The sequence below is a fragment of the Strongylocentrotus purpuratus genome, unplaced genomic scaffold, assembly GCF_000002235.5.
Source record: "Strongylocentrotus purpuratus isolate Spur 01 unplaced genomic scaffold, Spur_5.0 spur5_scaffold_9, whole genome shotgun sequence".
NCBI classification, from domain to species: domain Eukaryota; kingdom Metazoa; phylum Echinodermata; class Echinoidea; order Camarodonta; family Strongylocentrotidae; genus Strongylocentrotus; species Strongylocentrotus purpuratus.
The window spans coordinates 4,690,993-4,709,728 of NW_022145615.1; the positions used below are offsets into that span (position 1 = coordinate 4,690,993).

General features: G+C 37.6%; 1 protein-coding gene across 3 annotated transcripts in view; it reads left to right on the forward strand.

The window, feature by feature from the left end:
- The first annotated feature begins 1,609 nt into the window (after positions 1 to 1,609).
- The window catches only part of LOC757170 (trichohyalin), a 41,297-nt gene continuing 24,170 nt past the window's right edge, over positions 1,610 to 18,736 (forward strand). For all 3 annotated transcript variants that reach the window (XM_030977161.1, XM_030977162.1, XM_030977163.1), the window contains exons 1-14: positions 1,610 to 1,681; positions 3,616 to 3,866; positions 5,796 to 5,968; positions 7,785 to 8,133; positions 8,609 to 8,692; positions 9,172 to 9,269; positions 9,669 to 9,813; positions 10,316 to 10,429; positions 12,347 to 12,472; positions 14,207 to 14,374; positions 14,889 to 15,014; positions 17,183 to 17,350; positions 17,770 to 17,907; positions 18,544 to 18,705. In XM_030977161.1, the coding sequence (XP_030833021.1) occupies positions 3,720 to 3,866; positions 5,796 to 5,968; positions 7,785 to 8,133; positions 8,609 to 8,692; positions 9,172 to 9,269; positions 9,669 to 9,813; positions 10,316 to 10,429; positions 12,347 to 12,472; positions 14,207 to 14,374; positions 14,889 to 15,014; positions 17,183 to 17,350; positions 17,770 to 17,907; positions 18,544 to 18,705 (1,998 nt within the window). In that variant the 5' untranslated portion in view covers positions 1,610 to 1,681; positions 3,616 to 3,719. The remainder of the gene's footprint in view (positions 1,682 to 3,615; positions 3,867 to 5,795; positions 5,969 to 7,784; positions 8,134 to 8,608; positions 8,693 to 9,171; positions 9,270 to 9,668; positions 9,814 to 10,315; positions 10,430 to 12,346; positions 12,473 to 14,206; positions 14,375 to 14,888; positions 15,015 to 17,182; positions 17,351 to 17,769; positions 17,908 to 18,543; positions 18,706 to 18,736) is intronic.

Below are 18,736 nucleotides of genomic sequence, written 5' to 3' on the forward strand. Positions count from 1 at the left end.
TTTCTTCAAAAATGACTCTTAAAAGTGGGTCATGGGCTAACTTCAGCCGCACAATTAATGACCCGGGCCCCCGTCCCCACCCTCCCCCCCCCCCCCCCCCACCCCTGGGTCTAAAATTATCCCAAATTGAGTCAAATTGAGTATAGGCTGAGCTACCTTAGATGAATCCTATAAAGATTAACAGGCTTTGCCAAGTGTTCTTATACATGTATATTTGTCTTGGCAAATTAAAGTGGATTCATGCAAGTTATTTCCTTGTTGGTTCTTTCAAGTGCTGTGGCCGGGGAGGGGCCGGGAGACGGGGGTTGAGGGTACTCGCCTCATATACGGTAGAATGGGATGTGCCCCCTATATTATGAATTTGGTGTAGGAAAATCCAATCAAAATCAGAATATATTTGTTATATCATATTTTCTTCAGTAGGCTAGAACTTGTTGACGAAAACCCAAAATATCGGATTGGAGCAACCTCTCCGTCAGCACTCAGGCCCAACCGGACCCCATATCTGCTGTTTCGTTGTTGAAAATTTAAAGTGTCCAAAATACATTTAATAAGTTTTGATTTTGTCTTTGTGGTGTTTTGATGCTCATACGTAGAATCGAGCTTTTGCTGCATAGCTCATAAATTTGGCCATCTTGTTTCTCCATTCTCACAATGAGGTCATGGCATTTGGCTTCCATTGACTGAGCCACTCTCTCCTTAATCACGTTGAGAATGTCTTCATCCTTCAAAAGAAAGTCCTTGATTAGGGCCTTTGTTGACCTTATCGGGCAGTGTGAGTGTCTAAAAGGCAGATCAGACTACAATACACAGGCTAACAACAGGCAGCTTATACGCAGAATGAAGAGGGTTACTGTGGTATATATATATATAAACATGAGATGCTATTAACATGCACGCAAGTACTTGATCATAATACTGTTTTACTATAAATTATTCAGTTTCAACGAGAAGAAAATGGTATGATATCAACTGAATCAATTTATCTTTTAGATAATGACTTTTTACATGTCTGCTGATTGTGAACAACGGCTCTCACTTATCCCCTCTTCCTAAATCAATGTGTTTGAATCGAGGATTTTCCTGTTCAAGCTGACTTGATTGACTTGATTTCGATAGATCTATATGTTGGAGGCTTGGCGAGAAAAAAAAATCAATCAATCAATCAATCCAAAAGATTGTTTCCAATCGAAATTTGTTCCTGTCCATGTCCACTTCCATAATGAAAAACTTAGGAAATTCTGCTTTCTAGATGCCAAACAACAAAATATCGACCGTTACGTGTTTAAATGGCCGTTTGTTGTCGAAACGCTTGATTGCTTCATGAAATTCAGATCATGAGTGCAAATGGGCCATTGACAATTATTAGTTTGACGCCTCTATTCTAAAAAAAACGAAACATGGACGGCACCATTTTAAATATAGGGTTAAAGAAAATACATAAAAAGATGCGTTATTTGATAAGTCTTGTAATTTATCTAATTTTAATTTTTATATGTAATTTCAATATAATTGATTGATTTAATTATGAATATAAATTTTCAAATAAAGTTTTAGAGATAATAAACAAAGTTGATATAATTAAAAATACCCTCTATTTTAATGGACCCGCCAGGATCCGATGGTTTACCAACATTACAAATATGGCGACGCGTCCCTAGTTCCCGTGAACGTGAGATTGGTAATATATTTTGTTTTTCTTGATTGATTTATTATAAATTTTGGATTATTGGCTGTACTATTTCAATTGTGATTCAATACCTTAATGGAATCATTCTCACATGTGTGTGAATTGTGTGTTCATTACTTGTGTCAGTGATATAAAAAGTGTCACGACGTCCTGACTGAGGCTGAGCCTGAGCTGCTAGCTGAGCCGTTTGGTCATTTCATCAGTCTTCCGTGTAATCCTTCCGCCAGCTCAGACGGCCCATGCATGCTCCAAACACCGCTGCGATAGCGCGAGTACAAATCGTGTCTTTAATTTCGCATGTCGAAATGGCGTGACTGGTGTGACTTGATGGTAGTAGGTCTTTACTAAACTTGTATTTGTTACTGATTTTCTTGTCTAAGGGTAAAACTAAGTACTCAGGAGTATTTTTAAAGTGCAGGCAAGAAAAAGAATGTGAGATTTCACCATATGATAGATGTCCTAGTCTGGACTGCACTGCACTCGCACAGTGTGACACAGACACAGTGCACAGTGGCAAATCGGTGTCGGGCCGCACAGGTTTGGCTTTTGCGAAACTAAGAAATGAAACTTAAAAGACTAATTATTGAGCCTTGAGGCTATCACAAGTAGCAATCAGATCAAGTGGCACATTTCTTAACCAGTACGATAACAAGAGTGAAATACGATCTTAAAATCTTAAAATACGATTTTTCATCTTTTAAAAAAAATTAAAAATTAAAAATAAATTTTAAAAAATTATTATTAAAACCCATAAAAACAGCAGAATTGCATAGAAACATGTACAAGTAAACCTCCGCAACTCCAACAAAAAAATTTGCTTTACAATTTTCTCATTAAATTTTAATGAAAGAGCAAACATTTTTCTGAAATTTTACTGGCCCGGGACCAACGGGCCAATGGTAGTGTCAAGTTTGGTGAAAATCTGATTTTTCTCTCCAAAATCTGATTTTTCTCTCCAAAATCTGATTTTTTAGGATACTCAGTCTGTTTTTTTGTGTCGAGAGGTTGGCATCTCTGTTATTGTTATTTAGAAATTAGACCCCTGCCCTATGGCTATTGAGTATTGTAGATCTATTTTTTTTTTAATTTGACCTACAGGCTGGAGTAGTCCTAGACCAAATTTTCTGTCTCTTTCGTTCATTAAGCCTCTGATTCGGGTAGGGTCGGCTCTCTCTTTAGAGACGGAAGCCGACTATACGCATTCCCTTGCTAACACCTAGGCCATTTATGCCCATATTTTTATGCCCCGAAAATCCCCCCAAATGTCATTTTACCTCGTGCATGTTATATTGTAAATTAGGCCTAGGCTATAATAAATCGGTTCCACTTACCAACTTGACTGAAATAATCCGTTTAATGGTTCCTTTTTATGATTATGAAGGAAAAACTGTGATAACGCCATTTCGAACGTGTAGCTCGCGCACAGTTTTTCCTTCATAATCATTTTGCCTTCGGCGTAGACTAAAAGAGATGAGATTTAGATGACGTCATGCGCAGCGAGAGTTAAAATACGTCTTGCAAGATTTTCAACATGGATTTTGATTTTGACCCATAATTTCCTAAAAAGGGACCATTAAACGGATTATTTCAGTCAAGGTGGTAAGTGGAACCGATTTATTATAGCCTAGGCCTAATTTACAATATAACATGCACAAGGTAAAATGACATTTGGGGGGATTTTCGGGGCATAAAAATATGGCCATAAATGGCCTTGGTGTTAGCAAGGGAATGCGTATAGTCGGCTTCCGTCTCTAATGAGAGAGCCGACCCTACCCAAATAAGAGGCTTAACGAACGAAAGAGATGGAAAATTCGGTCTAGAGTAGTCCAGGCCTCTTTAATAATTTAGTATTTTTTGATTACCTATTACTTTGATTGCTTATTTCTAATAGACCCTAATATGATTTTCTCAATGTATTTTTTCAGATTTTGATGGTCAGTGCACCAAACATGGCATGCAGATGAGAAGAAAGGGAACTTTGAGAATCTAGTAGCAACTACAGTCTTCAAATCCTAACAGAAGAGGAATAATGGATGCGAGGGTGCGGGACCCAGGATTGATGACCTTATCACCTGTGAGTTACGAGGTGGAGTCAAACAATGGTTTTGGTTCCAATGCCAATTTGGATACAAGTTTTGAGCTGATGTCTGCTAGCCAGTTACGGAATCAACTAAGAGTAAGTAATGACGTTGCATGGTTTGTTTGTAGGGGGTTCAGGACAAGCAATATTTAATAGGACTTATCTTGGAGCAGTTGTGAAGATTATCTACCTATACTACATGTTTCTTAAAGACACAGTCATAACAATTTATTCAAATATTAAAGTGGTTAATAGGTTTAAGATAGATAAAACAGTTTTAATTTTGAACTACAAAAAGGTATTAATTTACAAAAAGGTATTAATTTGTATGACTTCAGTTGTAGCGCACACTGATCTGAAGTTGAAATTCTAAAATGCGATATTGCCAGAATTCTTTTTGACTATTAATTTTCCATTTGTAGCCTAGAATTTTGCTGTTCATTTGGTAGTACATGTAATCATTCTAAATAAATTTGTGTAGAATATGAGAGGTCATGGATCGAATGTCACATACCAAATTATTTTTGGAATGTCCACAAATTTTGGACACCTCATCATACTATATTTGGCATATTAAGGAAAGAAATGCATATTATAGTGCAATTTAATGGAAAACAAAGGCAAATTGGTCTACAGATTATTTTGCATTTACCAGTATGTATGTACATATTGTCATGTAAACTGATATTTCATATTTTATGAAATGAACTTTGCCCTCTGCAGTTTACTTTTTGTTTCAAAGGATTTTTACTTGCAGTTGTCCATACAAATTGGGATTTAATCTTCAACCTGTAGATCATCAAACTATCTTGAACCTGTTGGCAAATACTAACTAGCCAGGATCTATCTTGAAGAGAGAGATAAAGAGAGAGAGAGAGAGAGGGAGATCGAGATCGAGAGGGAGAGGGAGATCGAGAGAGAGAGAGAGATCTTGTTTGATACTTGTACTGCTGTTGGTAAACACAACGTCACCTTGGTGTAACCCTTGGCCTTGTACATGTTAGCAGTATTCAGAGTTGAGTTTACTCAGCAAACAAAGGACATGTACAAGATTATAATACACGACTACTGTACTCTTGTAATGGTGATCTTCATAAGGCTCATAATTGTTTCTTGTGTTTGGGATCTTTCTCCAACACATTCAGTGTTAGAATTTTTTTTATTGGAATTAATTTGTGGGCTTTCCTATGGAATTTTTTTTTTATTGGATATGATTTTTTGGAAAAACATACTTTTCCCCTTGAACTATAGTTACTCTCCAAACATTTATTGTATGATTTTGAATATATACATGTAATTCAAAAAATGCTGGTAGGATCTGCATACGTAAGCTTGCTTTCATTTAAAATAATATATTCTTGTCGATGTAATACAAACACTGTACCGGTAAACAGTACTGAATTTATGAGGTACATTGCATTCTTGGCTATTTTCATGATTATAAACAAGTTGTTAGCAACTACAGTTTTAGGTAGCCATTAACAGTGAATGAGCCAATTAGAGTTACCACCTAATTGAATTGAATTGAATTGAACTTTATTTGTTACTAATTGATACCATATCGCGTACAGATTCATTTAATTTATCTGTTTATTGCTGTGAACATGAATATCTCAAATAACCAATTCAATATAATTCCATATTGTGAAACGCAAGTAGCAAGGATGATATTCTGTATGCATGATTCATTTATACCATTCCCTTCCAAGCCAAATTAAAGGATGTAAAGCTACTTGGAGCCAAATAACCTCATAAATGTTGGGGTAACTGGGGTATTTTTTAAAGTGTACTGAAGCATACTACACTCCACATATTTGTATCTTATAACACACAGGTAAAAGATATGTACATTTTACTTGCAGTTACTTTTTTAAAGCTCCACTCGCCATTCATTTAGTACACATACACACACACACACAAATATTCTGGTTTACCAATATATTTGAACAGGCCTTTACAGTATCCAAGTCTACAAGTAACATATAAGTTTCTCTTCATATTTCTTTGTTTCATTTCAAACCCCAGAGAGAGCAAGGTAAGAGAAGAGAGAAGGAAGCAGAGATAGATGTATTGAAAAGAACGACCGGATCAAGTCTTTACGGAGGGAGCTCCACTCCCAAGTCTTCCTCTCCCATCCACAGCAGAGCCTATGGGGATCATGTAGCCAGTAATAGCCAAGATTCAGATTCAGGAATAAGGTATTTTTTTTTCTCTTGTTTTTTTAAAATATACAATAAATGCACAAACTACATGTAGGGCACATATCATGGGTAGATATAAAGAGATAAAGCCAATCCAACCCTCCACCTCAAAAATAAAAAGAAAGCTAATGAACTGAGCATGTCTCCCACTCTCGGTCATTTAGCATACTACTTACTATTTAAAAAATATGTGAATGAAGGTCAAGATGTGTGAAATTCAAATCAATATTTCTTTTCAGTACATATACAGACCTTCATTTCTAAGGAGCGCGATCACGCCGGCGCTCCTACAGCGCTCCTAAAAAATAATCAGGAGAGTTGTTTACAGCGCTCCTTGGTTTCAATGTTTTCCTTCAGTTAAAAATCCCGTTTAACAGTTAGGGTGCATGTTTGTGGCCGATCGCACCGGCAAAATTGTCAACAAATCGCCATTTTAAGCTTCTAGCAACTTGTCAGTCATTCTCCGAAACAATGCATGTCCTACTAAATATTCAAGAACACTATAACTTCGTCACAAATTTCAACCATTTACATCGCCAAGCCTTCGATTAAGCGGGCGCAGGGCGCAAATTTGCGCTCATAAAACCACCAATTGCGCCCATAATCATCTAAAACTAGACGGCAAGGCGCAAGTGTTTGCTGTGAAAATGCGCCCGGCCATAAATTATTAGAACAGAAAAAATACACGAATGATTCGTAAAGGGCGCATTTTTCACGGAAACACTTGCGCCTTATAAAAGCACTAAATACGAAGCTAGTAGAGAGCTCACGCGGCAAACTGTTCGTGATTCGGAATCACAAACACTTTGCCGCGCAGGAGCTCTCTACTAGCTACGTATTTAGTGCTTTAATAAGGCACATGTGTTTCCGTGAAAATGCGCCCCTTTGTTTACGTACGTACGTTCAGATCATGCGATCGCTAGATGCTGCTGTGGCGCTGGCGCACGCATATACGTACGTACAAATGTATCGAAGGATCAAGACAACAAATCGTCAAATGGAGAAATAAACAAGCATTCAAATAGTCATTAGAGATCTGTCGAGGTTTGTTTGTAGTTCTAGTTTATTATTTCATCTTAAATAGAATTTAGAATTATCTTATTGATAAGTTAAGAACACCTACGATATTCTCGATCGTAGCTACTCTCTTTTTGCCAGCAGCCGACCTAGCGTTGTTTCGGCAGAAAGCTAGCCGGCCAGCTTCCCACGACGAACCTTTCGAGTCCCGGTAAAATTGCGCGCTGCAAAACTCCGAAACTGCATTGGTCTCGTTGAAAAACTCCAGCCCGCTCGCCTCCCACGACGGACCATTCGTGGTATGTTGAGAGTGTGTGTGTGCGAGGTACGATTTTGGTTTCGGGAACGCACGTTACGCAACTTCTTCTTATTTCTTTGGTTATACAACAATTAAAAAGGCAATTTCTTCAAATTTGCTCCTACTGCTGAGAGTGTGTCGGGAGGTTTGTGTGTCTATTCATTTGCTCATCAACATCAATTTTCAAATTGAGCTCCTCACTCTTTCCAGGAGAGTTATTTGAGGAGCTCAATTTGAGCTCCTTGGCAAAACAAGGAGTGGGATTAATAGAGCTCCACCAAATTCTAGAAATGAAGGTCTGCATATATTTTAAATCTTTTCTTTTCTTTGATGCAAAGTAAATTCTGATACAAGGAAAAGAGGGGGAAACTTTGGGGATATATGTGAAGAACAAAAATAGAAGTCTATCACAAATTAAGTGTATAGGCCCATTACAACTTGCAGTTGTGCATGGGCATATGATTCACTTCAATTGTATTCACTTTCTTTTCTTTGTAGCCATGGTGGGTCGCGGAAATCCCCCTACCATCATCTGACCCCGCCCCAGCAATCCAGCTCCCTCCCCCAAGTCTCCAACCACACTGCCTACGGGAGCCACTCCTCCTCGGCTGCACCGGTCATGCCACGCACCGGCAGGTCATCCCCCTTCATCTCCTCTGGCTACGACAGCATGAGAGGAGGGGGAGGGGTGCTACCACCAGGGGGTAATGCCTCCAATGGGGGCGGGGCGGAGTACTGGAATACGTCTCCATCGTCCATGAAGAACATGAAGGATGCTATGTATGAGAGTGAGCAGAGGAGACTGGCATTGGTGGAGAAGCTGAGGGAAGCTCACGATACGTTACAGGTTTGTGATGAGGAATTTACTTTCTCTTACATATGACATTATACAGTAGGCTTACGGTTGCACCATGTGAGAGAGGGAGGAGGGTTGGGGATCCCTGAAAAGGACTGTTGGTAATCTCTCTTGATCTTATAGTTCTAAAGAGAACTATAGCGCCTTTTGGAGTGGATGTGTAGTAGGAGGAATATTGTACAAATGTCTATTTATTACCACATATCTAAGAAAAGAATCACACCTTCTTGTGCTAATGATTACTATGTAACTATGAATCATTTCCCTAACAAGCAATTTTGTTGAGCAATAAAATACTGTATTTTAACCATTTTTTTGTCAATCAATATTTCATGATACAGAAAAGTGTAGCAGTGAAAGAGATACTAAGTCTGTGTTGCCAATTTAGAAAATTATAGCTGAATTATCCAAATTATGATTCTGCAAACTATAGCATTGACCGTCATTTTTGGTCTTCTTTCTGCAGAATCAAACAGAGAAGCTGTGTAATAGTGAAGGGATGCTGGATGATACACACCATACCTTAGCAAATCTATCTTCTACAAATGAGGTAAGATTCAGCAATACATACCAACCTCTCAATTTAAAGCACATTAAATTAATTTTATTGTGAGAACTCTTCATCTTTAGTGAAAGACTCAAGAATGTAATAATCTTAAACCTCTTTCTTACATGACTCGGTGAACCACCTGAAGAAATGAAATCCTTGCTGATGCAAAATAAAGCAGTATGCTTCATTTTTCCATAATGTAATATGCTTACAGTATATTATGAATTGTGAGGAAGCTCAGGGGCATTTGTTTCACAGCTATTTTTCCTCACCCCCAATAGCCATTCATTTGCATCTGTTTCTTCTTTGGTGTTTTTTTTTTATAGAGGAATTACAATGGGTGAACAAGTGCACAAGGAAGAACACTCTTGTATACTCTCCTCTAATGCATTGTTATAGGATAACTGTGCCATCTGCTATGTAATTTAATAATCATCTGCATCATGTACAATGATGCCATGCTTTCATTTGACTTGTAGGCTCTTCAAAAGAGGTTAGTTGACGTCCAGAAAGAGCGAGACGGTTCCGTGACGGACAAGATGGATTCGTTTCGACAGCAAGGCTTTCTCCAGCAAAGGTTTGCAATTTTCTTTTCTTTGACTACTATGTCACCTGTTGGAGTCAGAGGGGTGGTAACTGTGGGTGTGGAGGGGATATTAGTTATGAGTTAATGGCCTCATCAATCTTAATCTTAATCTATATTTGCCGCTCTCCACCCAGGTGTAAATTGGTACCTGATATGCTTGAGTGCTAGTTACTTTAGCAGCTTGGCTTTAACCCGAGTAATGATGTCTAAGTGCCATGAGTGTCACTGTGTGATGGATATGAGCGCTATACAAAAAGCCATGATTATTTATTTATTATTATTATTAATATTAATCATGTTCAGTGCTTTAGAGATGGGTGAATTTCTATGTAGCTTGTTTCTACAGTTTTGAAAGCCAAGTTTGACGGTATCATTTCTGACCTGTCGCAGGGTCGGTGATCTGGAGCGGGAACTGAAGAGCTTACGGGCCGCTCACTCTTCTCTCCAGGCTGAAAACCGGAAACGAGATACGCTCGTAGATCAGACGTCTCGGGCGATGAGTCTCCTGGATGAAGAAAACAGGACATTTCAACAGGTAAGTGGACAGTGAATCCTTGGGTGTCTTTTCTTCTAGACTTCTGTTTGGCTTCATTCAGACTTGACTCAGTTATACCCTCCCCCCTCCTCCAAAAAATAACTATAACTCCTGCAGCAAAATATGAACCACATAACCCATGTAAGTGAATAGCAAATGGAGATGAAAAAACTAGGTGTGCACGACAAAGGCCTTAATTCTCACTGATCTATTGCAAGTTTACTGCATGATGTGTTAACAATACTTTTACCCTTAAACAGGCTCAAAAGGATTATTATTATTTTGATATTATTTTGATTTCATTTTCTGACTGCTTCTTTTGTGTGCATTATTAAGTACAATAGGAAAAGGATGATCAAGTTGGCCAATATTGAGGGTGTTACTATCTTTTATTCTTGATTAATTTTTCATTATGTATACGATTGTGCAGCATTATATATTTATTTTGATTGGAGAAATTAATGAGTATTAACTTGGTAAATTGTTTTTGTTCACTTTTTAGACCAAAGACACGATGTTCAAGGAAGCGCTGGCCTTGAAGGAGTCCATCATGATTGCTAAGGCTAAGAATGACAAACTGGAAGCTGAAGTGATAGAACTAGAAAAGCTCAATGAGGTTAGTAGCCACTAGTACTCATGTCAAACTGACAATTACCAAACAGAAAACATTTTGGAAAAAAATATTGGAAAGTAATTGCTTAGACCATTGTTAAAGGTAAAGACCAGTATTGGAAACGCCCCAATTTCAAAAAATGAAATGGAAGCTCTCATTACCAATCATGTGAAAGAATATGTTTTGACTAATACATGATGATAACAAATTTGCCGGGAAACCGCCTACTAATTCATATATTTGGTAAATTTGTTTCTCTCATGGTCTGTGAGAGATATAGGGTAGTCCCATATACATCTTTCTGTGTATAGTGCTTGTAACTTTACGAAGACTTGGCCAAATTTCTTATCATTTTGATGATTCCAGAACCTTGCTGATACTAGATGCTAGATGATCAACCTTTTCTGATCGATTCCACAACGTTTCTTTCACAATGCAATCGCGTGACCATAACTGGTCTTTACCTTTAACCCATTGCCTACAGGAGCCAGATGAATCATGGGGTGTTTCACAAAGATCCCAAGTCTAACTTAACTCTAAGTTGGACTTAAACATGATGGAGAGCCATTTGTAGCCTTTAATAAAACATATTCAAAAGCAAAAATTCTTTCAAGTATATTAGACTTTTCATAAATTACACATCAAGAACATGCAATCTCCTGGATAATAGAAAATATGAATGATTTGAATCAATATTTTATGCCTTTTAAAATAACTTTTACAAAATATTTTTTCAAAGATGCTAACAGCTTTCCATAATTGTTAAAGGTATTACAAGTTTTGGTATGGGGTCGTGAATTTGGATCAAATGAACATTTCGGAAGCATATGCGATCCGACAATATGTTGTCGTGGTCGAAATCGACTCTAAAGTTATGAAATTGTAAATAATAAACACTTTATGTTGTATAGCTCCCTCTCAAAGATATTAATTAAGTTGTAAAACAATGTTTCTTGACTAAAATCGGCCGATTAGCTATTCCCGTTTGGAAATTATATACCACAACTACATATTCTGAGATTTTCATAGTCGCAGCTACTATTGTACGGCCGTAGGAGCTATTTGAAATTTATCAAAATTTACCGGAAGCACCGGTAAATCTTTATATTCAATTTTTCTCGAAAGCAAAGGTGTTTTAGGGGCTAAAATTTCTAGTGCTTTTAATGCATCCACAGGGGCATCCAAATATATCAAAATTTTAAACAATCCCTATCCACCCATTTTTCACAATTTCCCAAAACTTTGTAATACCTTTAAGTTTAACTTAGAGATAAGTTCAACTTATGTTAAATGACTGTAAGATTTTACTCTTGAGCTGTTGGACTGCATTTCCCCAATCTTTGGTTGGTCTCCTAATTGTTGATCTGGCGCTGCTCAGTGGCTGTCGGGCTCACGATCAATTGGGCAAAAAGAATTTCCGTTTCGGTTTAATAAAATTTGGAGTGGACTATTAGGCTATTATTATTATTATTATTATTAAAGGGTATAAATGCATTATGAATGGGAACAGAAGAGAATTTAAGTACAGACATTGCATAAAACACCCCTGTTGCTAGAACTATGGTTAGGGGACTTCAGATAAAGACTACAAGGGTCATAAATCTGGCATTGCTTTCTTTTAACGCAGCTGAATATATTTTGTATAAAAGCTGCGCTATATAAATCTATTATTATTATTATTATTATTATTAAAATATTTGTGATCCTACCAAACCTATTCCTGGGATGATGCTAAATTTGCAGCAAAGCTATTTTCACATTCAATTTGAACCAAGGGTTAACATATTCTTTCTGAAAAATCCACGGTACAGAAATGCTTCCTCTGTGATATTTCAGATTGTCAACTTTATAAGTTAAACTGTCCCTTTTCTCTTTTATCAAAGTCAATGTTTTGTATCCGTCTTGTCTCATGGTTGACAGAGTCGTGAAATGCTTGCAGCCCGAAACACAGAGCTGAACGCCTTTCTGATGGATGAGAGACGACAAGTCGCTGAACTCATGCACCATGTGGAGCTGCTCAAAGGAGACTTCATGAGAGCTAGTGAGGTATGATTCACACGCTGTGGATATAGATAGATCTTTAATAATAATAATAGTAATACATTGTATTTCTAGAGCACTTAATAAATAATAATAATAATAACAACATTTATAATGCGCACATATCCACCCCAAGAGATGCTCAAGGCGCCTAACAAGGTAAGTACATTGAACAAAAATAATTTAACATAATTAAATATAATTCAACAACGTTAATTACATCATATTGTGAAATACACTACGTCTTAACTAAGGAATTCAGACATTAGATAGGTTTTCAGTTGTTTTTGGAACACATTTTGATTGGCTGACATTTTGATTGAATGGGGTAGGGAGTTCCATAACCGGGGTGCAGTAGCTGTAAAAGCTCTGTCTCCCCAACTCCTCTTTGTTCTTAATTGTGTTAAATTTGTTGAATTAGAGGAACGAAGACCTGTACGAGAACTTAAAGAGATATTAAGAAGAGAGGAAATATATTCAGGGACTGATCTATTTAGTGAACGGTAGGTGAGTAGTAGAATTTTATATCTGATACGCTGTTCTATTGGAAGCCAGTGAAGGTTCTTGAGTATTTGAGTAGTATGGGTCGAACGTTTAGATTTAGTGACAAGGCGGGCAGCTGAGTTTTGAACCTTTTGTAGTCTGTGAATTTGGTATTTAGGAAGTCCATAAAGGAGAGAGTTACAGTTATCAAGATGAGATGTTACAAAAGCATGAATCAATTGTTGAGTGGTTTGGGGGGTTAAAAATTTCCTTATAGCGCGAAGATTACGAAGATGATAATTGGCAGCTTTCACACATTTTGAAATATGTGCATCAAGAGACATGCTTGTATCGAAAATGACACCAAGATTTCTTGCCTTATCTGAAGGAGCAATGTGCACAGAACCAACACGTATATGAGTTATAACAATCTTGGAAAGTTGTTGTCTGGAGCCTAACAAGAGAAATTCTGTTTTATCGTCATTTAGTTTGAGATAGCAATCATTCATCCATTTTCGTACATCATGAATACAACTTTCAAGATCTTGAACACATTTTTCTACCTGTTCCTGAATGGGAAGACACGAAAAATATAATATGTTTCTAAGCGCTTTACAAAAAAATGGTGATTCTCAGATAATAGTACATTCAATCAAATATCATATTTACAAACTACAATTAATCTTTGACTCTAGATGGGAGAAAGATTTATCTGGATGTGAGAGACAAAAAGCAGATGTAGAGGGTGTTATCGAGACACCCTGGCCCCCTTTGAGGGGTAAAACAAGTTGATGATGAACATTTATTGATGCTTCTAACCTCTTGTACCGGTATTTTGTTATGAAAGATAACCCTTCTAGAGTCAAAATCTGAATGTTATTCTTTGACTAGTACTTGCATTGATGTAGTATTGCTTTCATATGAATACATCTTTGCTATATGTGTGATAGTTTCTGTTTCAGAAAGAAAGAACCAGCCATTCTTAGCCCAAACACATTAATTTGCTAGTTATCACACAAAAGATGTTATCTTTAGAGGAGTTTTACTAGCTGTAGAGATACCTGTTTGATTTACTTTCTCCTGTACATTTTCCTGTGTAACAGTCATGAGCAAGATTTCAGATGTAGCCTTTTGAAATACTCCTTCACATATGGAGACTTGCTAGAGGCAAGCTAAATCAAGTGAAATACCATGGTAACACATTTATGTATATTACACATTGAAATTAACATATTATTAATCAAATTTTCTGTGTAGGAGCGAGATGTGTTCCAGAGTAGAGCCATTGACCTGGAGGATAAGTGCTCTGACCTGAACGCTCGATGTGTCAGCTCATCGACCTCCAAGGAGAGACTGATGCAAGAGAAGTTAGACCTCCAGCAAGCCCTCAATCAGACTATGTATGAGAAAGAAGAAATCATCAAGGTAAAGAAAGTCTCACTATACAGCCAAACTAATTACTCTTGTACATGGTGCCACTTTCTATCTCTCGATATCTCTCTTTTTTGCTATCTCTCTCTCTCTCTCTCTCTCCCTCTCCCTCTCCCTCCCTCATTTTGTTATTTTATTATCTGTTACCACAAATATCCTATTCCTTTTCCCTATTTCTCCTTTTGTGTCTTTTTCAACTCTCGATACTTCCAACCCCATCTTTCTTTTTCCTCTTTCCGGAATCTATATCAATTATTTTGTTTCTGTTCCCTAATATTCAACCCCCCCCCCCCCAAGTTTGTCCTTTGCTTTTCCAATCCCATCTGTCTGTCTCTTTCTCAATCCTCTTTTGCCCTGGCCTGTGTGTGATCTTACCCGATTCCACCTAGTCCATTAAAGCCGAATGAATTTCACTTCCATTCATTCAGTGTGCATTTTGGTTGTTACCCAGCAGGCCCAGCAATGAATAGCTTAATCAATCATATTTTCTGTTTTTTTCTCTCCTCAGATCAAACAAGAAATTGATAGCCAGCTGACCCAGGCCCAGCTGTCGGTCACTCAGCACAAGCTTATGGTGGACCGGAAAGAAGAAGAATTAGACAAATTAGAAGAGGAACTCAATGCCACCAAAAAGGTAAGTTATTCTTGAATTATCCAATGCTTTTGTATTGGTTGTCTAACAGCGCTCAAAATACACGGGGGCGGTGGGCGATTCGCCCCCGTGGGCTACATAATCGCCCCCGTCAGGTTGCTCACGGGGGCGATTGCAAAATTAAAAATCGCCCCCGTGGAATTATAAAATAAAGATTATCTTTTCTGTCATAACTTTAACACAATATTGAGTTTCAATTTTCAAACCTTAAACCAATGAAATAGAACTTAGATTAGCGTGCAAGATTTCTCGTTTTATTAGTATAGGCCTATTATTACCGTTTCAGCTCACAGTGCAGTGCCGCCGTCAGCAGTGGTTATAGGCCTACTTCTTCTTAGCGGTACGTGTGCACGCTGCCGCGCCATGTCTGCTGGAGCTGGAGGCGATCGCGCAAGGGCAGAAAGATGGTCATGGAGAAGTTTTTCGTTGTGAAAGCGTTAACCCGCTGAAATCTGGTGATTTCAAATGACCAGCAAATAATGAACCTCAAACAGTAAATCAATATTAGGGACTTTTAGATCTGCACGATGAGAACGTGGACTGCAACGTGTGACCCCCCCCCCCCCCCCCCCCCCCCCGGCCCCCTTGGGCTGCCAAGTGAAAATGTGATATTAAACCGGGGGGATGCTGGAGAGGAGGACTACTAATCTATTTTATTTTTTTCAGGGGGGGGGGAGTGAAGCGCCGTTTTAGCATGACTTTCTTTTTAACTCTTACTTTCACCTATCTCAGATAACCCTAAGTTTTTGGTTGCTGCTTTATATGTAGTTGATAATGCATGATTAAAATAAAGAGAGAGAGAGGGACAGCCACCATCATTTTGCAATGGTTCATGCAGGGTTCGTGTAATGTACATTTTGAAACCATTTCTTAGCGTCTCAACCCCAAAGAAATAGCAAAACTATTTTTGAGGAAAAGCATTATACTGAATTAAATAAAGAATAATAGCTTTATATTGGATGATACTAATACTGATACGGGCTAAAGACAATGTGGTATTTGTATAGAGGTATTCCAAAATGACATTCTGATAATCAACATTTGTTCTGGTATCATAAATGTATATACGCATAATACAACTGATCTTTATGATTTCTTAACGTGACATAGCTTCTTCTCCCCCTGCAAACAAAAAAAGAAAACAAGGTTATTTAATAAAAGGATCATGCGACAAATAATCATTGTGATTCAAATTGATGCAATGATTTTTTTGAATAAGCAATGCTTTTCACCAGAATCTTGTTTGTAAAAACGACTTTTACAAATCTCAGCCATGCAAATCTGCCACTGTGTTGTAAGATCACTTTCAGATTAGGAGAAATGTATTCTTTAATGAGTATTTTACATTGAATGGAACGTCTCAACTCAGTAAGCATGGCTGAGATTTGTAAAAGTTGTTTTTACAAAGAATATTCGGGTGAATAGCAGTGCTTATTCAAACAAATATTCGCATCAATTTGAATCACAATCATTATTCGTCGCTTAATCCCTTTTAATGACCTTGTTTTCTTTCTCGTTTGCAAGGGGAGAAGAAGATATGTCACGTTAAAGACATCATAAAGATCAGTGTTGTATGCGTATATATTATATACACAGGCCAGTAACAGCTATGTAGCTTGTAAATTTGTAAGAGGAAAAATGCTGATTGAAATGATAATGATGAAATAGCAAATAATTGAGGAGTATCATAGGTACCAATTCAATGGATATTTGTATAAAAAAGAGCCCCCGTCAGTACTAAAAGAGCCCCCGTGAGAAGGCTCACGGGGGCTCTTTTTGGGGGGAAGAGCCCCCGTGGACAAAAAATTAATTTGAGCCCTGTTGTCTAACATTGCATAATGATAATCTTCTGCATTTCTAAGGCACGGTTGGAGAGAGAAATCCAGGATTGAATCATCATGAAAAAGAGCTAGGTGGTCTATGCAGAAGACTTTTTCCAATTTTAATGGATATTTATGCAATTGTTTATGACAGGCTTGCTGCCTGAACCCATTCATATGAGAATTTTTGTACAAGTGCACAAAGCTGTGTTGGCAAATCCATTATTCAGAGATATTATTTGATTGAAAATCATTTTGAAAGTATTCTTAAGGATAGAAATAGATCAAATACGTTAATCCGAAAGTTAATGATTGGTATTTTCTTGACAGGTTAGCGAGGTGTTATCAACGGAGCTTTCACTGGTGAAGAACAGTCAGGAGAGACTACAGGAGGAATTCAAACAGCAGAATGCTGACAAGAGAGCTGTCACTCAGCAACAAGCTTACTGGGAAGGCGAGGCAAGAAGGATAGCGGGGGAAAGAGATATCCTTACTAAGGTATGCTGTAACATTTCAAGTATATTGTGTCAAAGTCATGGGCTTATCTGATTTTTAGAGAAATCTAGAGAGGAAAGACACAAAGACTAAGAGGCCGTGATGGAAAAGAACATGAAAGGGATAGATACTGTGTCCAATGGAAGTTTAAGCAGTGTTACTTTGTGATGTCATTGACTGTATATGCTTGTGAGCATAAAATCAATGCACTCAAATCCCTGCTTTTTGTTCTAAGCTAGTGAAATCCTTGCTTCTGATTGGTTATTGCAGATTTGTCACTGATTTTCGTCATTTGTCATTGAAAAAAGGTTTGTGAAAAGGGACCCAGACACATATTGAGAAATATGTAGCGTAGTGTTTCGTTACCTTGTTATTTGACGTAATTTTATGATTTCTTTTGTTTGTCGTTGTTGTTGTTGTAGGCCATGGAACAATTGAAATCAGATTTCATGAAAGAGAAGGAGCAGTTTGAAGAACAGATCCAGTCCCACAGGGAGAGTACCAGGGAGGCCAGGAGTGAGAAGACCAAGTCTTCTGCTAGGGTCCAGGAACTAGAAACCGTAAGTAGTCATAGAACAAAATATCTGGGGAATGCTATTCCTACCTTTATGCACAAATCTCTATGCTTCGATATGTTTTTATAATTGTGTTAATTTTCTGGTTCATCATTTTGTTTTCAATCCTAAATATTTTGTGTAGATTTATGATTAAATATTAATGAAATTGCAAGTTCCAAGTTCTTAACCAGAGTGTTGTTTAGAATGTTAGATTAGTTTGCTCTGAGGGTTCAGTAAACATATATAATTAACACACTCTAAAAATATGTGTGTGTATCTCTCCTGAATTATTTTTCCCCGTTTTATGCAGACAAAAATACCTTACAATTATTTTGCATCATGTCATTTTGTAAAATTTGTATTCAAGATTCTTTTAAAATTGCTAAGGCCATGATACAGAAAACTTTCATCGGTTGGGGATAATCATAAAATGTAGTTTTTGAAGCTTCTATTTCAAAGATTCGTAGAAGCTTCCAGAACTACATTTTATGCTAAGGCCATGTTTCAGAATGTAGTTAAGTAACAGGATTTTTTTTAAGGTACCAGGGTGATGAGGACGTATTCAACCTGTATACAAAACAAGTTGTGTAAACCAATGCATTGACATGTGTTTCTTGCATTTGATGTATTCAATTTCAGATGCTACACAGAGCGAATGAAGATCTGAAGGAAGCAACCATAAAGCAGCAGGAGGAGACGGAGGAATGGAAGGGCTCCTGTGATAGGCTGTCTAGCAGTCTGGCTCGCAAGGAGAGCGAATCAGCAGTCCTGAAAGAAAAACTCAAGGAGGCTAATGAGCAGGTAACAGTGTGCTAATGTATGAATTAATACG